Raw genomic sequence first — 16,467 nt, forward strand, 5'->3', positions numbered from 1 at the left:
ATCATCCCACTGCCATTATAGCCGAGATATGGTCTGAAGTACAGCACAATGGCTTTTCTTTCTCAGCTTTTTGAGGGATACGCAGAAAATGGCTGTGTGTTTTGATTGGGCAAAATAAATGATAAAGGCATTGTTTACAGGCATCACATTCTGTACAACAACAAAACAAAATACTCAGGTCTGACTAGAAGTGTCTGAACATCTTTCTCAAGGAGAAGAATCAAGCGCAGCCTCCTACCATTTATAAAAAATAATAGTTATTTCTCTCTGCACTATTTTGTTATGTCTGGTCTGTGAATAACAAACCGAACAAAAGTATCTCAAACAAATGTCAGCAATATATGACATAATGATCCTAAGAAATCTGGCCTCTGCAAAACATTAAGGACAATTTTAGAGCAATTGTAGCACAAATGACAATTTATTATGTGTGTGTATATTTAGTGTACAGCAGTCACCATGTTTCTACCCCGTTTAGCAGCTGTTTGTATTCTAAATATGTAGCTCCATGTTTAGGATATAAACAGAAACGTGGTCTCCGTCTTCATCTAACGCTAGTTTTACCCACTTTTAAAGTAAGTTGCAAAATAAATGTGCATTTCAATGATAAAGTGTAAATGAGGAAAACAGGCTCATTGTAATTCTGGTGAGGCTCAATCATGGCAGGTGCAATAGGCCGATACCGTTCCAAGCGAGTCAAAGCTCAGTGGCGACATTATGCAAACCATCAGCAAAGTTTTGCATTTGTTTGTGACTCCTGTCTTCATTTGTCTCTCATGTCCTCTGCACGTCTGGCTGCCTGTCTAGGATCATTCTGACCGAGGTGCCTCCAGTTCTTTGTTTGTTACACCAGTCAATGTGCTGACATGCACGAGTGGGTGATTTATCTTGACTGGAACTCCTCATCCCAACAAACAGCAGGCCCAGTAAATCACAGCGCAGTCGACCTACATTTCTACGCCACTGGAGGGGGACTGGGACCCCAGAGAGACAGGATCACAAGGATGAGCCGCTGGTAATGCTGCTCCATTGTTCCATTAAGACAGGAACGGGCCAACATAGTGACTGCTAACGGAGATAAAGCCAAAGGAGGTTTACTCCACATGTTGACTTTCTTGACTCAGAGTCTGGGATTCAAGAAAAGTTGCATTGTGTCATTAGTGAGGACACTTGTTATTGTTCATCTTCATCTCTCTTTTCATTTCTCTTTTCTAACTGCTCAGTCAATCAGACGATGTTGGTTCAAGAATAGTACAAAATAATAACACAACAAAAGTTAGTACTGTATGATATTTATAGTGTGTATTTGCTGCTATTAGGACCTTTATATGGGGTTGGTTGAATCTCTAATGTTTTATTTATATGATGCTGCAGTTTTTTGCTCTTTCTAAAGATGTTGCTGTAGTTCTTTTTTTATTTTTATGCCAATGTGAGCTCAGTCTTTCTACAGATTACAAAAGCTGTGTGTTTTTTCCTCAGCTGACAAAAATGGCAAGGCAGCAGAGGAATCCAGCCCTTGTAGCGATCACCGCCTCCCTGTTAGATGTGCTCAGGCTTATGTAATTCCAGGGGAGCAACACTAGGCAGAGCTCATGTGCTTTCTTCCCCCTCCGACATGAAAATGCAGGAGTAAACACACCATCTGCCTGTCCCCGACCACCGCTCTCTCTCTCCATAACCCGCTCAGTCACAGCTCCCTCATTAATATCCCAGCTTCTGATAAGGAATAAATATTCAAATATTCAGCTGTATCAGTTTCCTTGGATGCTTAATTTAAAATTCCCTGCCCCCAGGCACAACAGGCACCATCCACACAAAGACACACATACTGGGGCTTCTGATGTGTGTTGGTGGATTGAGTGGGACCAGTTACACACACACACACACATACACACACACACACACACACACACACACACACACACACTGGAGTCCAAAGCTGCTGTTCGCCACTTTTGTTGATCTCACTGTGCGATCACCCATTTCTTTTTAAAGAGGGAGAGGGGTGGAGGAGAAACGAGTCGGGGGCAGGGGAGACAGGAGGAAGACAAAGGCGGAGAGTCAAGATGGAAACTAAGCAATGGAAAGAGACGTCTGCTTGAGTCGTCGGGGAGATGAGGAACATTTGAAGGAACTCAGCTGACGTGGAAGCCGAATGCCAGAGCCAAGAGACCAAACAAGTCCAACGTGTGCTGGTGCTCTGCTGAGCTCCAATTAGTGTCCACATGGAGGTTGTCAAAGCACATTTGACATGATAACAGTCTAAAATCAGGTTAGAAACAGAAAATACTGGCTGATTTAATATTTACTCTTTATATTCTTTTCTTAAAGACTAAGGAGTAAAGATGTGATGAATTGCTTAGAACAACAGTGAAGTCAGGCTGATAATGTGGTAAACTTGACTAATGTGCTTGTTTATTACACTAATCTCCTACTAATATTTATTTTTATATTTATTATGCGACACAAGAAAGAGCATAAAGGGCAAGTCCAGGTTTGTTTACCGTTCAGAGGAAGAACTGCTCAGCTTAAGAGAGCAAGTAGGAAGGAGCCCCAGGTCGAGCTTAGGTAAGACTAAGAAAATAAGCCTGCGATGTCACAGCAATGTCACAGGGGTTATCAAGGCTTCACGTCTGGAGACAAATCTATCACACAAAGCTTAACACGCTGGGTGTCTGGAGTGTGAACGACTAGGGGATTAACCAGGCGTAACAAAGATAAGGCGTTTGTTGCTTTATGAGAAATATGTGGAGCTACAAGCCTCGCCTTCAGCTCAGGCTTTGACAAATCAGAATGGGGTCCACAGCGAAGTCAGACATGAGGCAGGTTGATACAGTAGGGCCAGTGAAAGAAACACAAAGTCAATTTTTGTTTTCACTTAAAATATTAAATTCTCCCTAGGAGAGAAGTTTCAACCCTGGCCTCCTCTAATTATTATATAAAAAATAGTACCACAAGGTCTTCATTGGGGAAAATGTCACAGAAATAATTACATTCATGGACAAACTCGGTTTCCATGACAACAGAGCAAAGGCCATCTATTGTGAAGACATGCCTAAGTGTATCATACAGGATGATAAGACACGACTGCTGACAAGATGGGGGCCTTCTCAGCTCAGGACAAGAGTTGGTCACAGTCACCACATCACAGGCCAGTTCATCACATGAACGTTGTCCACCTTATCTGTCATTCATTAAACAGCTGGAGTCTGTTCTCAAGTGATGTAGCAGCCACCTGCCCAACGATTCCTTTTCACCTCTAAATGGTGGAAAGTTCGTCCTTAAGAAACATTTCATGCGGACATCTCTTCAGTGGTAGAGACCATATCTGTGCCCATTTCACTATTGTCCCGCAGGCAAAAACACATTTCTTCAGCAGCTTTATAGGTTTGACCATGGATTGTGTGGCAAATTGGCCAAGTAGGCCACGGGCTGTAGGGATCCACCAACAGGGAATCACACACACGCTGAAGGAGTAAGAAAAAGAGACACAATGCAATGCTTCTCTCATCCCAACCAAATGGCAGTCACATGTCTGGTGGAGACATAAGGCCTCACATCACACAGTAATCTGCTGAGAGAACAATCGCGCCAGTGTTCCCGCAGCCTGTCGTAGGTGTGAGGCTTATTACCTTGTTCTCTTTGCTAGCGCACACGCACGCTTCGCTCCACAGGTGCAGCCTGTGGCGGAAAACTTTCAAATTTTAAGAACATGACAAAATGTGATCCTGGCAAAGCGTGTTGTGATCACACACCGCATTTAGCCCATTTATTCCACCCTGACTCTGTGTGTCATGTTGACATTTCTGAGTAAATGCCAGCAGCCATGGGAGACTAAAAAACATCACCAATCATGTGGCAGTGGGTGAAGAAGCCTGCGCTGATCAGCAGCACATGCCGGGGAGTCATCTTGTCTCGTTTGTGTGAAACGCTGACGTATGGAAGCAGGAGGAAAAATAACCTCCCTTCATTCAGGGGCACAAAAACTTTGGCTGGCGTCGGGTTTATTAAAATGATTTTCCGAATATCTATCCCCTATAAGTGTCCAGTCCAGTTCTGTCCCCAGCAGGTTTGACCTTTTGACCTCCACTCTCACACAGAGCAGCCTAATACGTTCACTTCAAAATGGGTGAAAACATGGGAAGCTAATTTAGTCATACGTGCATCATACTAATTATGAATTCAAATGTATTAATAATAATTACTTTGGTTGCTAATTTGGTTTTTGTTTAATGAGCGTGTTTTAGCTAACCTACTACCTTTTCTGACCACTTGGGGGCAGCAGAAACAAGTTGTACACACTACTAATACTAGTGTATTATGTTATACAGCTACTGCGGATGTGATCACACAACTGATCATTAAAGATCAGACAGACTTTAAGCAATGTGAGTTTCTATTTGGAGTCACTTTCTGGCTTAGCTAGGTGTAGACACTTCTTATCCGTCTAATCTCCGTCCATCTAATGAGACAAAATGTAGCTGCTAGAAAACAACAGCCTGGAGACACAGACCAAACAAATCAACAAGGCAAATAAAAAATTTAGGTGAGGTTATCTGGAAGTTGCATTATGGCAACACAATCCAGATGCCATGATTCAACTTCTAGACCACCAAAGAGGAACGTTTGAACTCAATTAGATTTAGTTTAATTAGCATTATTCTCTCATTGTCCCAATAGGGTTATACATTAAAATCACACACAGATTAAGTCAATAATTACCAAATCTTCCCTTAACCTATTTACTGTCCACACCGCTTTGGCTTCAGCGGTGGGTGAAAGGTGAGGTTCACCCAGGACAGGTCGCCTTTCCCATGTCTGACTTCCTTCTGCCAGGCAGGAACTAGACCACAGCTGATGACAACCAGATGACCTGCTCAGGAGAAAGCACCACTGAGGAACAGGGACCTTTCCTACACATTGCCTGGTAGACACAGATTAACACACTCACCTTTCTCTCCCTTGTCACATGTCATTGGTCATAAGCTAAAACAAACTGGGGACTTAAGCAAAGACAATATAATACTTGTTAAATGTTAGGGAAGATGTTAACTTTGCATTACAACATTAATCAATTATGACACATAGAGGTGTCTTCTTTATAGGCTCCTCAGGCTGAAATAGAGTAAAACGATCATGTCTGTTAGTCTCTTTTTTTGCTGGGTAGTCTTTTGTGGATTGACTTTGGGTTCGTCCACTGGGATTCAGTCTATTTGTATGGATTTTCTGTTTTGTTTGCTGCCTTTTCAGTTCATTCTTATCTATTTGTGTTTATTTCGTGGTTCTTTTATTGCTCTTTGTGGTTATTCTGACTGTCCTTTTTTCAACAGCTTGCGGTTAATCAGCCTGTTGTGACTGCACTCTGTTACTTACAGTGTACTTCCCTCTAACACCTTCAGTCTTGGATCTGTGGCCAGTGGGCCCGTTCAGAAACAACCATCAATGTTTAACCAGTAAGCAGCCGTATAAGACAGAGACAGGGTTGTTTACTCGGATCTAACCTTGTCATAATAATGTGTGTGTAATATCATTACACACTCATCATTAAGCAGAAAGTACAGCTGAGAGTGAAGGGAATGCCTTCAGTTCTGCTGGTGACAGTAAGCACTACATGCACATTTTAACTAGACAACAGCATGACATTACAAGGTAAAAGTCGAGTCAGGGGGTCTCCAAGATTCCTCATCTGGGGACAGGGAGGCCATAATTGAGCTACCAGCTGGGGAGTGCTGAGTGCTGGTATCTCCCTGGATTGGAAGCAGACTCTGATCGCGACGGCACAACAAAGTGAACGTGCATCCAACTCATTGCTCAACAGATTGCACTTTAATCATTTGCATGGTCAGCCTGGCCAGCAGACTCACACACCGCGGTTGTTGTGTTGCAACAGTGTCCTCCACACATCTGCTTAGATCAGTAGAGATTAAAGCAGTCTTCCTCCTAATTACTCCACTTAAATGAAACCCTCCCCAACTGTGGAAACACAGAGAAAGGGACGACACTGGTCAAATTTGAAGCAATTCCGATGCAGCTGCTTTCGCGTAAGCAAATCATGTCAGGAAGAGGGCTGAGATCCTTTATGCAAAGCCTCCCAAAAAGAATGCAGAAACATTTGGTTTGGATTTCTCCAGTCCCATCAGTTTACCATCTGCGGGTTCATCTGTCACACTATCGTCGCTGTTTATCCAGTGCTGAGGCTGAAACTAGGGCCAGGAAAGACCAATCGATAGGCAAAACACAATAACTTGTATTTCATCCCATTGCCATTTTAAGCCATGGCTCTAAAAACGTCAGCGTCTGTGAGTCAGTGGGGCCCGGACTCAAATATATCATCATACTGACACTCATGGTGCCGAAGGATTAACCCTGAGTTTTCTCCAAAACCACATTTGGATAGATAAAGTTTTGGACACATGCAACTCTTTTGAAGAATAATTGTAATAACTTTTGTGACCATCATTAGAGACATTTTTACATTTGGATGCTGAAGATTCTTTAGGTTTGTGTTTAACAAAATGACCCAAAATAAACAGGTACAGTAAATGAAGAGAGCCATTAAACACAAGACGAACATATGACTTGACTGCTTTAGCCTGTAGCTCATGGCATGCCTGCACACTAATATTATATGACATAAACTTTACTATTTTATTGTTATTAAAAAAAATTACAAGTGATGGACTATTGGTGCATCGTTTTACAACAACAGCCTGGAGGAGAACATGGGTTTAATACGTCTAAAAAAATCAGGTTCTCCTTCTCGGGGAAGAAAGATGATCGCCTGTAAATAGCTGTGTGGAATGTAAAATAGGTACTTTGGAACTGTAAGGCTTTTATTAAAGAGGAGACAGAAAGGGAGAAACCGAGTGAGGAAAAGCCACATTCCCTCTGTGATTCTCATGAAAGTCTTCTCTTGGCACAGTCTCAAGTCCAGGAGCAGAATCAATGCTCCGCTGCTGCCTCGTGCCAGATGAGACAAGACAGCGAAGGTCCAGACCCACGGACCAAAGTATAAGCGGGCTAAATGCTGAAGGAGCTGCTGGCTGCGTGTGAGCCCACCTGTCAAATAAACACAGCGGTGTTGAGTAAAACCAAGGCAGCGCAACAAACACAGTCAATACTAATCCTGTCCTTCTGTGGGCGAAAAAGGCACGCAGACGACTTAAGTAACCTCGACAGGTACTGTTAAGGTGCTCACATCTGCAGCGCATTAGGCAAAGCTAGCGTTCTTCATCTGTACCTGATGGTAATGGAAGAAGCATCAGACTAAGTCTCCCAGTCTCTCAGTAAGGGAGAAGGGCCAACGCTGGACGTGGTTGAAGGCAATAAGAAACACAGGCAGCGTTGGGAGAAAGACAGATGAGGAACTAGTGGGGAGAGAACTGGACTCCACCTGGTAGGATGCTGGGTGGACTCACATCAAAGGAAAACCACAGTGTCTCTGTATTTCATTGAGATAATGAGTTTCAATAGTTACTCATTGACTTTCTAATATAAGAATAATTTGAAACAATGTTGCTTGAATGTTTTAAAACATTTTCGACTTATATTGCTTCCTTCCCAACTTTTACTAAGGATGTTTCAGGCATCAAACTCTGAATTAGCCCATTTTTTCAAAATGCAATTAAGATGTAAGTGAACGGTAACAAAGACTTTGTTTATAGTTTTTATGTCACGTAAATAAAAAGCAAAGTCAATTGAAGGAAAGTGACGTAAATAAAGGGTAAATTAATAGAGCTGCACCTAACATGTTGTGGCATACTGTGATTTTACAGCATTTTAACTGTTCTGTCAAAATGTGCTTTGCTGCTGACGCACATGTGACACAAACAGTCCCACAAAATGATCATGTTTATTATTCAGGGATGACCTGATAATAATATTATAGCAATATACAGTGCATTTTCCTCTTCCCGTTTTATTTATTTTCTGCCAGAATCACTAAACAACGTGGGGGATTGAAGCCAATGTACATTTCTGTGAGCGGATGAGTTCATGGGTTAATGTTTAGTCTAATTTGATGTAAATTGCAAAAAAAATCTGCCAGCAATCTAAAACCAAAGACACTTAAGGACCGAAGCAAACCAGAACAAAGGGTTGATAGAGGGAAGACTTGCACAAAAGACATTTCATTTATAGGCCTAATAAAGTTGCAGCTAATTGCTTTCTATTAACCAATAACTTGCTTTGCAAGGCTTCAGGGCAACAAGCCGCCAGTCGGCTCTGACCCAGAGGACAAAGAGACACACACACACACACACACACACACACACACACACACACACACACACACACACACACACACACACACACACACACACACACACACACACACACATATATATGCATAAAACCACAGCAGTACATAATTCCGCTGTGAAGTGAGTGTGTCCTGCTTCTCACAGGATGGGCTCAGAGGCTGTGTTGTTTGTAGGTAAGGTGCCCTCCTGTTGACACTCTAGGCCATGAATCCCCCGCTTGTTCACAACAAGCCAGCGCTTTGTCCTTGTCAGCTGTCATATATCTGATGCCGATTTTCTGCTTTTAAAGGTCCGAAGGTTTGGACTGGCGCAGGTTAAAAGACCATGAGACGATGCCGTGTGGCTCTCTGGATTACTGCCGGACAAAAGCTGTAAAAGTCTGACATGTAGACAGTAAAAAGCCAGAAGCCACATTTTTCTAGCCACTTATGTGAGAGCTTCTTTAAAGGTTCATGACCTACCAGTGTCCCATAATTGTCTGAGCAGTAAACACAGATTAGAGAGCAGTGCTGAGAAAAGTGGGGAAATATAAGACAAGCTAGTTCAAAGGCTGCAGCTAATACAAGGAGCTGGACTAGAGTCACTTATTGAGCACCAAAGTTGATTTCACAATAGCAACATAGCAGCAGCTGAGTTATGTTCGTTATATTACATAAAGCTCCTCCTCTCATGTCTCTGCCTGCTAAAATCCAGCGAAGCTCCCCTTGTGCAGATTAGCTGTAATTGCCCAGGGCTCAGATCAGGTGCTCAATTATTAAAGACAGGGATATTACGTTGCTATGTACAGTACATACCATTACATTGATGAGGTTACCAATAAATACATTAAAAAACGCCAGGTCAGCCACCAGGAGATTGCTGCTATGTTTAAACACGCAGAATGTGATGCGTTTATGAAACCTTACGCATTATCAATAATGTTAACGGAGAACATTTCTCCTTTTGTTTTACATACAGTCGTCTTGACTATTTTATCTTGAGATTTAGCGCTCAATGCTTGATGCCCGAGGCCTAGAATCTGAGCCAAAGGACTGTTTCCCTGCTCACAAGGCTCCCTTTCTGCTCCTCACATCCAAGGCGTGATTTTACGGCAGCTCTGCCATCACATGGCACGTTGAACACTACAAGCACAAACGGCTGCGAGCTGAAAGAAGGGAAGGAGTCTTTTCTAACACAAACAGTGGTAACAAGGTGCCAGTAAAGGTTTAGAGATAATGATAAATAATAATATAATTAATAAATGATAAATAAAACATAATATATCACTCAGTTGGGTAGGTTATTTGTAATCTAAATGGATATATTTTACTATATGTGTCATACACATGCATTAGAATATTACTGTGCAGTAATAATCAGATATACATTGAAATTCAAGTTCAAATATACAAAATGTGGCCAGAATCTAAATGCTTATTTGCATTCAAAGCACATATTAAGTATTTTAAGTAAATATAGTTTCTGAAGGTAGGGAGGATTACAGGTTCACGTCATGCAACAACTGTGTGACTGTGGTTCGACTGTGTGACTGCATTGCCTCTCAGCAACAGGCACTTGGCTTTGAGTGTTTGTATGTTCTCCCTGTGTCCATGCACGTCCTCCTGTCCCAAGACCAGCAGTTAGACTATGATGCCTGAACAGGTAAACTGAGCAGGACACGGTCAAGTAGTGTCCTACTTGATCATGTCGTCCCCTTTTTTGTGTCCGCTGTGACACGGCAATGCTCTTCTTGTAGCGATTAGCTGTAATTGCTCATTGCTCCGTCCCCTGTGACGCTCAGAAGAATTAGTGGTTCTGATGATAAAATCTATTGTTACTGAATTTATCTTCACTTGTAACTTGTTTCACGTTAAAAGTAAATACAAATAAGGCCACACTTAACGCCAGATATAAACTGTGGATCCTGTTCTGCTACAACACTAGTGCCTATCTCACATAGTCCCTGTCCGCTGCTGCTGAGGCAGACTAGGTGGTGGTTGATAAGCATCGCTTTCTTCTCAGCTCTGTTGCCCAAGTGCACGCGAAGCCAACAAACAGAGCTAATAGAAGTCCCAGAGGGCTCTAGTGAGATGGTAATCTAACAGAGGAGCACATCTGGCGCTCACGGTCATCTGGCCTGCAAATAACTCTTCTCAAAAACTCTGGGCCTCACACAGCTACAGTCATGAATGTACAGCAACACATAGAGCATCGCATTAGTGTTGTCTGAGTATCATTAACCCAACACTAGATTAAGGGCTGATGCATGAGAGGGTGTCAGCAATGTCTGAATGTACATAAATCAACACTGTGGAGGAACACACAGGTGTGTCATTATATGAGACTGATAGATTAAACAGTAAGTAGCTCTAAATCCTGGCACCACACAAATTTGAGCTCCAACTGTTCGGTATGTCTTATGATGGGGAGCAACCACAACACAGCAAAGGAAATGAACAACAGCTGATAAAAAAGTTGTTAGGGAAAAAAACAACAGACAAACAGTCAGTGACATCACCAACAAGCTGAGGAGAAGAAGACTTCATAAGCAGAGCTAAATAACCACACTGAGACCTGAGTGTAAAGCTTCAGTGTATAAAAAATATGCTTCAGTGTTTGCGTGCACAGAATCAGTGCATGCCCTCAATTAAAGCATGGCACCACTGATTACTACACTCTAAAACTTATTAGCATCGGATTTATGGTGAACATCCTGCCTTCCAACGATTGCTCCACCCTATTCACTCCATAAAAAGCCAAGGGGGCGGAGCAGCTGGCTCTTAAGGCTGCATTCACAGACTCTTCAGGCAGTGCTGGAGAGGAATGACCTGCTGCACCAGCGGAGCTGAGGGGACCTGTGGCATCACAGAGCTGGAGCTTCCATCCCTTCACTGTGTCTGGGCTAACGGGGAGAGCTGCTGCCGCTGGAGATGACTGAACGCCACTGCAGAGAGAGTCGCCCGCCACTTTGGGAACGCTCCTCTGTCCTGAGATGTTAAGAGCTGCTGGGAAGTTTGAGTGGAGTGGCACAAATATCGCTGGATTTATACCACAATTACAACTTCAGTGAGTAAAAGTTTACTGACAGGTACTCTGGACTTTGTGAACATGAACCATCAAACAGTCTCTGAATGGAGCTCACCTTTGTTTAACTTTTTCATTTCTGTTAAAAAAAAAAAAAACAAGTTCCTCCCAAAGTAATTCATATTTTATTCTGCTCTTGACTAAAACCACAACATGTCAAAATTATGTAATAGTGGGAAACCAGTACATATTGTTTAAACCTTGATGCCTTAATGGAACACACAGTGTCAGTGTTAATAATCAGACTGAAAAGTTCACAACTAATCATGATAATAAATAAATAATAATAAATATGAATTAATTTCCACATAGGATAAGTTACAACAGCAACCACAGATCTCCAGGATGAAGCCTGGTTTCCTCTGCGTGGGGATCCTCCTCATGGCCACTCGCCTCCTCGCAGCCAGTGCTCAGCTGGAGCACAGGAGCCCCGCTCCCCACAGCGCCGCCGCCGCTGCCACGCAGAGACCGGGCCTCATAGAGCGGGACGCGCACGGTCAGGTGAGGCCCAACGCCACCATGCCCCGCCGCCTCCTGCCCCCCATGTGCACTGGGCCCACCGAGATCCGCGACACCTTCAAGTACATCAACACGTTGGTGTCCTGCCTGGTGTTCGTTGTGGGCATCATCGGCAACTCCACCCTCCTGAGGATCATCTATAAGAACAAGTGCATGCGAAACGGGCCCAACATCCTGATTGGCAGCCTGGCGCTGGGAGACCTGCTGCATATTATCATTGGGATTCCCATTAATGTTTACAAGGTGGGTCAGGTTTTATGACAACAACTTTACGTTTTAGTCTATTTATTTTCACACAAATTGCAGCTGATGCTTCACATGTTCCATCCCAGTGTACACACATGCCAACACACACGTACTCTCGCTTGAAAAGCAGCTTCTAGGTAGTAATCACATTTTATTACTTTTCCTGGGTCCTGAGCCCCTCTAGATCCTATTGTGTCTCTGGTATGTTGTTTTTGGGCCGATCCCACGTATGTGTGCATGTCCACGCCTTCGTAGGTCGGCGTGGACATTTCAGCCATTCCTCAGCCTCAAAGCCTGTCTGAGGTTTAATACGTGGTCGGTTTCATGTTAGACTCACATTTTGGGGTTAGCAGTTGAGTTGTGATGGATGGGATTTGAACAGCAGGCCTGGACATGCATTATAAGAGTGAGTGAGTGTGTGTGTGAGAGAGACAAAGAGAGAGAGGGAGTAGTAGAAAGTATCTGTATATTTGGGTAAGGGGGCAAGCTTGTTAAAACAACTGGTTGCAGTTGCATACCACAGCAGAGGAGGTGTGGGGGAGATAAAGGGCCACATATGATTCAAATATATGATTCACATTCCAATCACCCACCCAAAGCAGCCACGACCGTGTAATAATGTACAGCTTTAGGGGGTCTGACTCGAGTAGTTGGTGGCTTTCTAGGGTCAACAGGGGGCCCAAACCTCTAAACTGAATCTTTACAGAAACCAATAAGTTCAGATTTTCGGTCAATATCTAAAGTATAACCATATGTTCAGAGGCCAGGGTGTGTTGTTGGCTTATGGTCAGACGTGTGTCCAAGCCCCTGTGGACAAACTCAGTTCTTTGCTCCTACTTTCGTCCAGTCTTTACTCTTCACAGACGCCGCCCCGGGGGAGATGATAAATGGCCACAGGCCTTATTCAGAACGAGCTTTGAGCCCATACATTATTCATTACAAACAATATTTCTGTTTCTCTTGGGTAGAATTTCAGTATAAACTGATCTGAATTTGAATTTGAATGAATTATTGATGCCGTATCGTCCTATTAATCTGATCAACTGTCCATATTCTTAACACAATTCCATAATTGCTAATGTTTTAAAACTACTCTGAGAAAGAGACGCGACGAAGCAGCACCCGCCCAAACCAATGATAAGTCACTAACTAATGCCAGGCAATGAGCACGTTGACTGAAACATGGAGCTATGCGGGTGGAAGGTACACCTTCCTGCACCCCCACTGATATGGGGGCAGATAACTTCCCTCCCACATGGTTTACCTCAGTCATCAGCTGTCTGCGTCTGCCTCCAGCTCCTGGCGAATGACTGGCCATTTGGGGTGGCTCTGTGCAAGTTGGTGCCGTTCATCCAGAAGGCCTCGGTGGGGATCACCGTGCTAAGCCTATGTGCTCTGAGCATTGACAGGTAAACCGTGAACAACACTAACCCCCGACCTTTGACCCCTGTGCCGCTGGCTGCTGTCGTTCGCCAAAGCTGGTTTGTGGACTCCAACAGGTATCGCGCTGTTGCCTCATGGAGTCGCGTCAAAGGCATTGGAGTCCCGAAGTGGGTGGCCACAGAGATAGCGCTCATCTGGATACTGTCTGTCATCCTGGCTGTGCCGGAGGCCATAGCCTTCGACATGATCACCATGGACTACAAAGGAGAACATTTACGGATCTGCCTGCTACACCCCATACAGAAGTTGGGCTTCATGCAGGTGAGTGGAAAACCAGACCCTCAGACACACTGCAAGTGTGTGGAGGAAGCCGTGTTGTCACAGCTGCACGCTAGGAACCTGTGCATGAAAACATGAAACACACGCCAACATGCGCAAACACACACACGGGTGCAGATGTTTAATCTGTATGGCCATTTATTGATGTACTTGGAAAATTAGTTTGTTATTGTGAGAAGACTGAGGTCAGGGTTACGTAGAGTTTAGAGAGAATGAATGTTTATCAGAGGAACTATCCCGGCTGATAACACTGCAGCATCTGCTTTCTGCGTTTGTCTGCGTTGAACCTGTTTCCTGTCAACCTCACATTAACATCAAGGGTCAGTTTTAATCCCACTGAGATGCTGTGAGTCACGTGATCCGGGTCCAGGCCGTACTGCAAATACGTGGCGGTGTGCTCTGACAAACCTCACCTTTCACTTAATCTCTCTTGCACAGATGTCTGTGTTTATTCCAGGGCTCTTCCTCATTTTTTTTATCTCTGTAGTTTTATAAATTGGCGAAGGACTGGTGGCTGTTCAGCGCATATTTCTGTCTGCCTTTGGCCTGTACCGCTGTTTTTTACACACTGATGACCTGCGAGATGCTTAGGAAGAAGAACGGAGTCCAGATCGCGCTCAGTGATCACCTCAAACAGGTCGGACGATGGCGTCCATCTTATTCTGCACACATTTATTCCTTTATTCCAACACCAAGCCGCCAGCACCGTCCGTTTCCATCCAATTTGTTTCCTGTTTGTCTTCAGCGAAGGGAGGTGGCAAAGACAGTTTTCTGCCTGGTTCTGGTCTTCGCTCTGTGCTGGCTGCCGCTCCACCTCAGCCGTATCCTGAAGCTGAACATCTACGACGAGAAAGACCCAAACCGGTGTGAGATGCTCAGGTAGGAGGGAAATTCACAGTCCACAGCATCATTTAAGAGAGAGGTGTGAGAAACTGACGCTTCTCCTGCTGTGGTTCCCTCAGCTTCTTCTTGGTCTTGGATTACATTGGCATTAACATGGCATCTGTCAACTCCTGCATCAACCCCATTGCCCTCTACATGGTCAGCAAGCGCTTCAAGAACTGCTTCAGGGTGAGGTGCACTCAGTCACAATGTTCGTCTCAGCAGCCAAGAGTTTAATGGCAAGATTGATGCCTGCCTCCTATTCATTAGGTGAAGCACGAAGGGTTAGCTCAGGTTAGCACAAAATCAACCTAATGACATCACAAAATGGGGAGAACAATCTACTTAGATGCTGGTGATAGCGGAGCGTTATCCTTAGGCTAAAACTTTTTTTTTAATGAATAAGGAACAGGCTCTTTCGCCAGACGTTGAACATCGCTCTTGTGTGTTGCTGTCACCCTTCACCTTGGGAATTCTGCCCTCCTCCTTTTGCGTTCTGCAGTCCTGCCTGTGCTGCTGGTGCCTACCGATGGAGATGCTGATGGATGAGAAGCAGTCGTGCATAAAGGTGAAAGAACGAGCCTCCGACCAAAGTAACTCCTGTGCGACAAACAAGTCTAGCACAGCCATAGGAGATGCCCGCAGGTGGAAATAGACTTAATCTGACGACAGCAACAGCTAAATATTGTGTATCAAGTGTGGATGACTGAACGTTGGTTAAAGACCTGCTGTCACCTCATCTCACGCATCATATGAAGTCTCCGTCAACTGTTACCAGATGTTTCTTGGCTAATCAGGCCTCTGCTGAGCCTAACCCAAACACCTTCCAGTGCTGAGCTCTGCACACGTCAGAGCGGCCAAATAAGCTGTATTCTCCAGAAACCCGTGGGAAATAGCCAAAGTGGTGATACTGACACCAGGAGTGAACACTGAGCAGGGGCCAAGGGCACGACAGATGTTACGGGGTCAAAGGTCAATTGGAAATGACAGCTCTCCAGGCTCAATACCGGGATACTGAATGTTACCCTGATGCTACGAATGAGTGAGTTCTGCATTATATAACATGCTGCTCCAACACTCAGCAGCAGCTTGGAGTCCATTAGCTATTGATCTAAAAATATTTTTGGAGTTTTTTTTACATGTATTTACTTTGAAATGTATCTGTGTATTGATAAATGTTGTTTTTACAGAAATTTATAAGACATGCTTCATCACTAATGCATTGAAGTGTATTGTTTCTGGGTGATTTCCCTCTAGTTACTAAACTACTGATGTGCATTTTCGGCCTCTGTTCAGCAATGTTTTCTTTATCTCGCTTCCTCGGCCCGTGTGGAGAGAGGGACGAGTTTCCTTTCTAATAAATAAAATGATCCCAATAGCGCTAGGAGTAATTTGCTTGCGTGTTTACAACGTGCGTGGATGTGTGACGGCAGGCGACATCATGTGATGGTGAAATAAAAGTCTACACACACACACACACACACACACACACACACACACACACACACACACACACACACACACACACACACACACACACACACACACACACACAGCTCTGACCTAGGAACGGTCCTTCAGGCAACCACTGTCACACATGTCACATTAGCTGTCAAGGAAGCTTTCGGTCTTGTGATCGCTCACCACCCTTCCACACCTCCTCTCCTCATCCTCTCCTCTGGCCTCCATTCTTTTCTTCTTTCTGTTTACTTGTCTAGTCATCTCCAGCCTGTCTTCTATCCATGCCATTCTCTTTTCACATTCTTCTCCCCAC

At 44.0% G+C, this 16,467-nt stretch overlaps 1 protein-coding gene across 1 annotated transcript; it reads left to right on the forward strand.

The window, feature by feature from the left end:
• The first annotated feature begins 10,869 nt into the window (after positions 1-10,869).
• On the forward strand, positions 10,870-16,074 carry ednrba (endothelin receptor Ba). The gene is made up of 8 exons (XM_029131834.3): positions 10,870-11,306; positions 11,637-12,086; positions 13,386-13,498; positions 13,589-13,793; positions 14,299-14,448; positions 14,557-14,690; positions 14,774-14,882; positions 15,196-16,074. The coding sequence occupies exons 2-8, from the start codon at positions 11,670-11,672 to the stop codon at positions 15,346-15,348; spliced, it is 1,281 nt and encodes a 426-aa protein (XP_028987667.1). The 5' UTR covers positions 10,870-11,306; positions 11,637-11,669; the 3' UTR covers positions 15,349-16,074.
• The last annotated feature ends 393 nt before the right edge of the window (positions 16,075-16,467 follow it).

The sequence above is a fragment of the Betta splendens genome, chromosome 17, assembly GCF_900634795.4.
Source record: "Betta splendens chromosome 17, fBetSpl5.4, whole genome shotgun sequence".
In the NCBI taxonomy this organism is placed as follows: Eukaryota; Metazoa; Chordata; class Actinopteri; order Anabantiformes; family Osphronemidae; genus Betta; species Betta splendens.

Excerpts from the sequence above, each read along its gene's own strand:
- ednrba (XM_029131834.3), top strand. The coding sequence starts at position 11,670 with ATGAAGCCTGGTTTCCTCTGCGTGGGGATCCTCCTCATGGCCACTCGC. Across the intron at positions 13,499-13,588 it reads TGTGCTCTGAGCATTGACAG|GTATCGCGCTGTTGCCTCAT; the intron begins GTAAACCGTGAA and ends GGACTCCAACAG. Across the intron at positions 14,449-14,556 it reads TCAGTGATCACCTCAAACAG|CGAAGGGAGGTGGCAAAGAC; the intron begins GTCGGACGATGG and ends GTTTGTCTTCAG.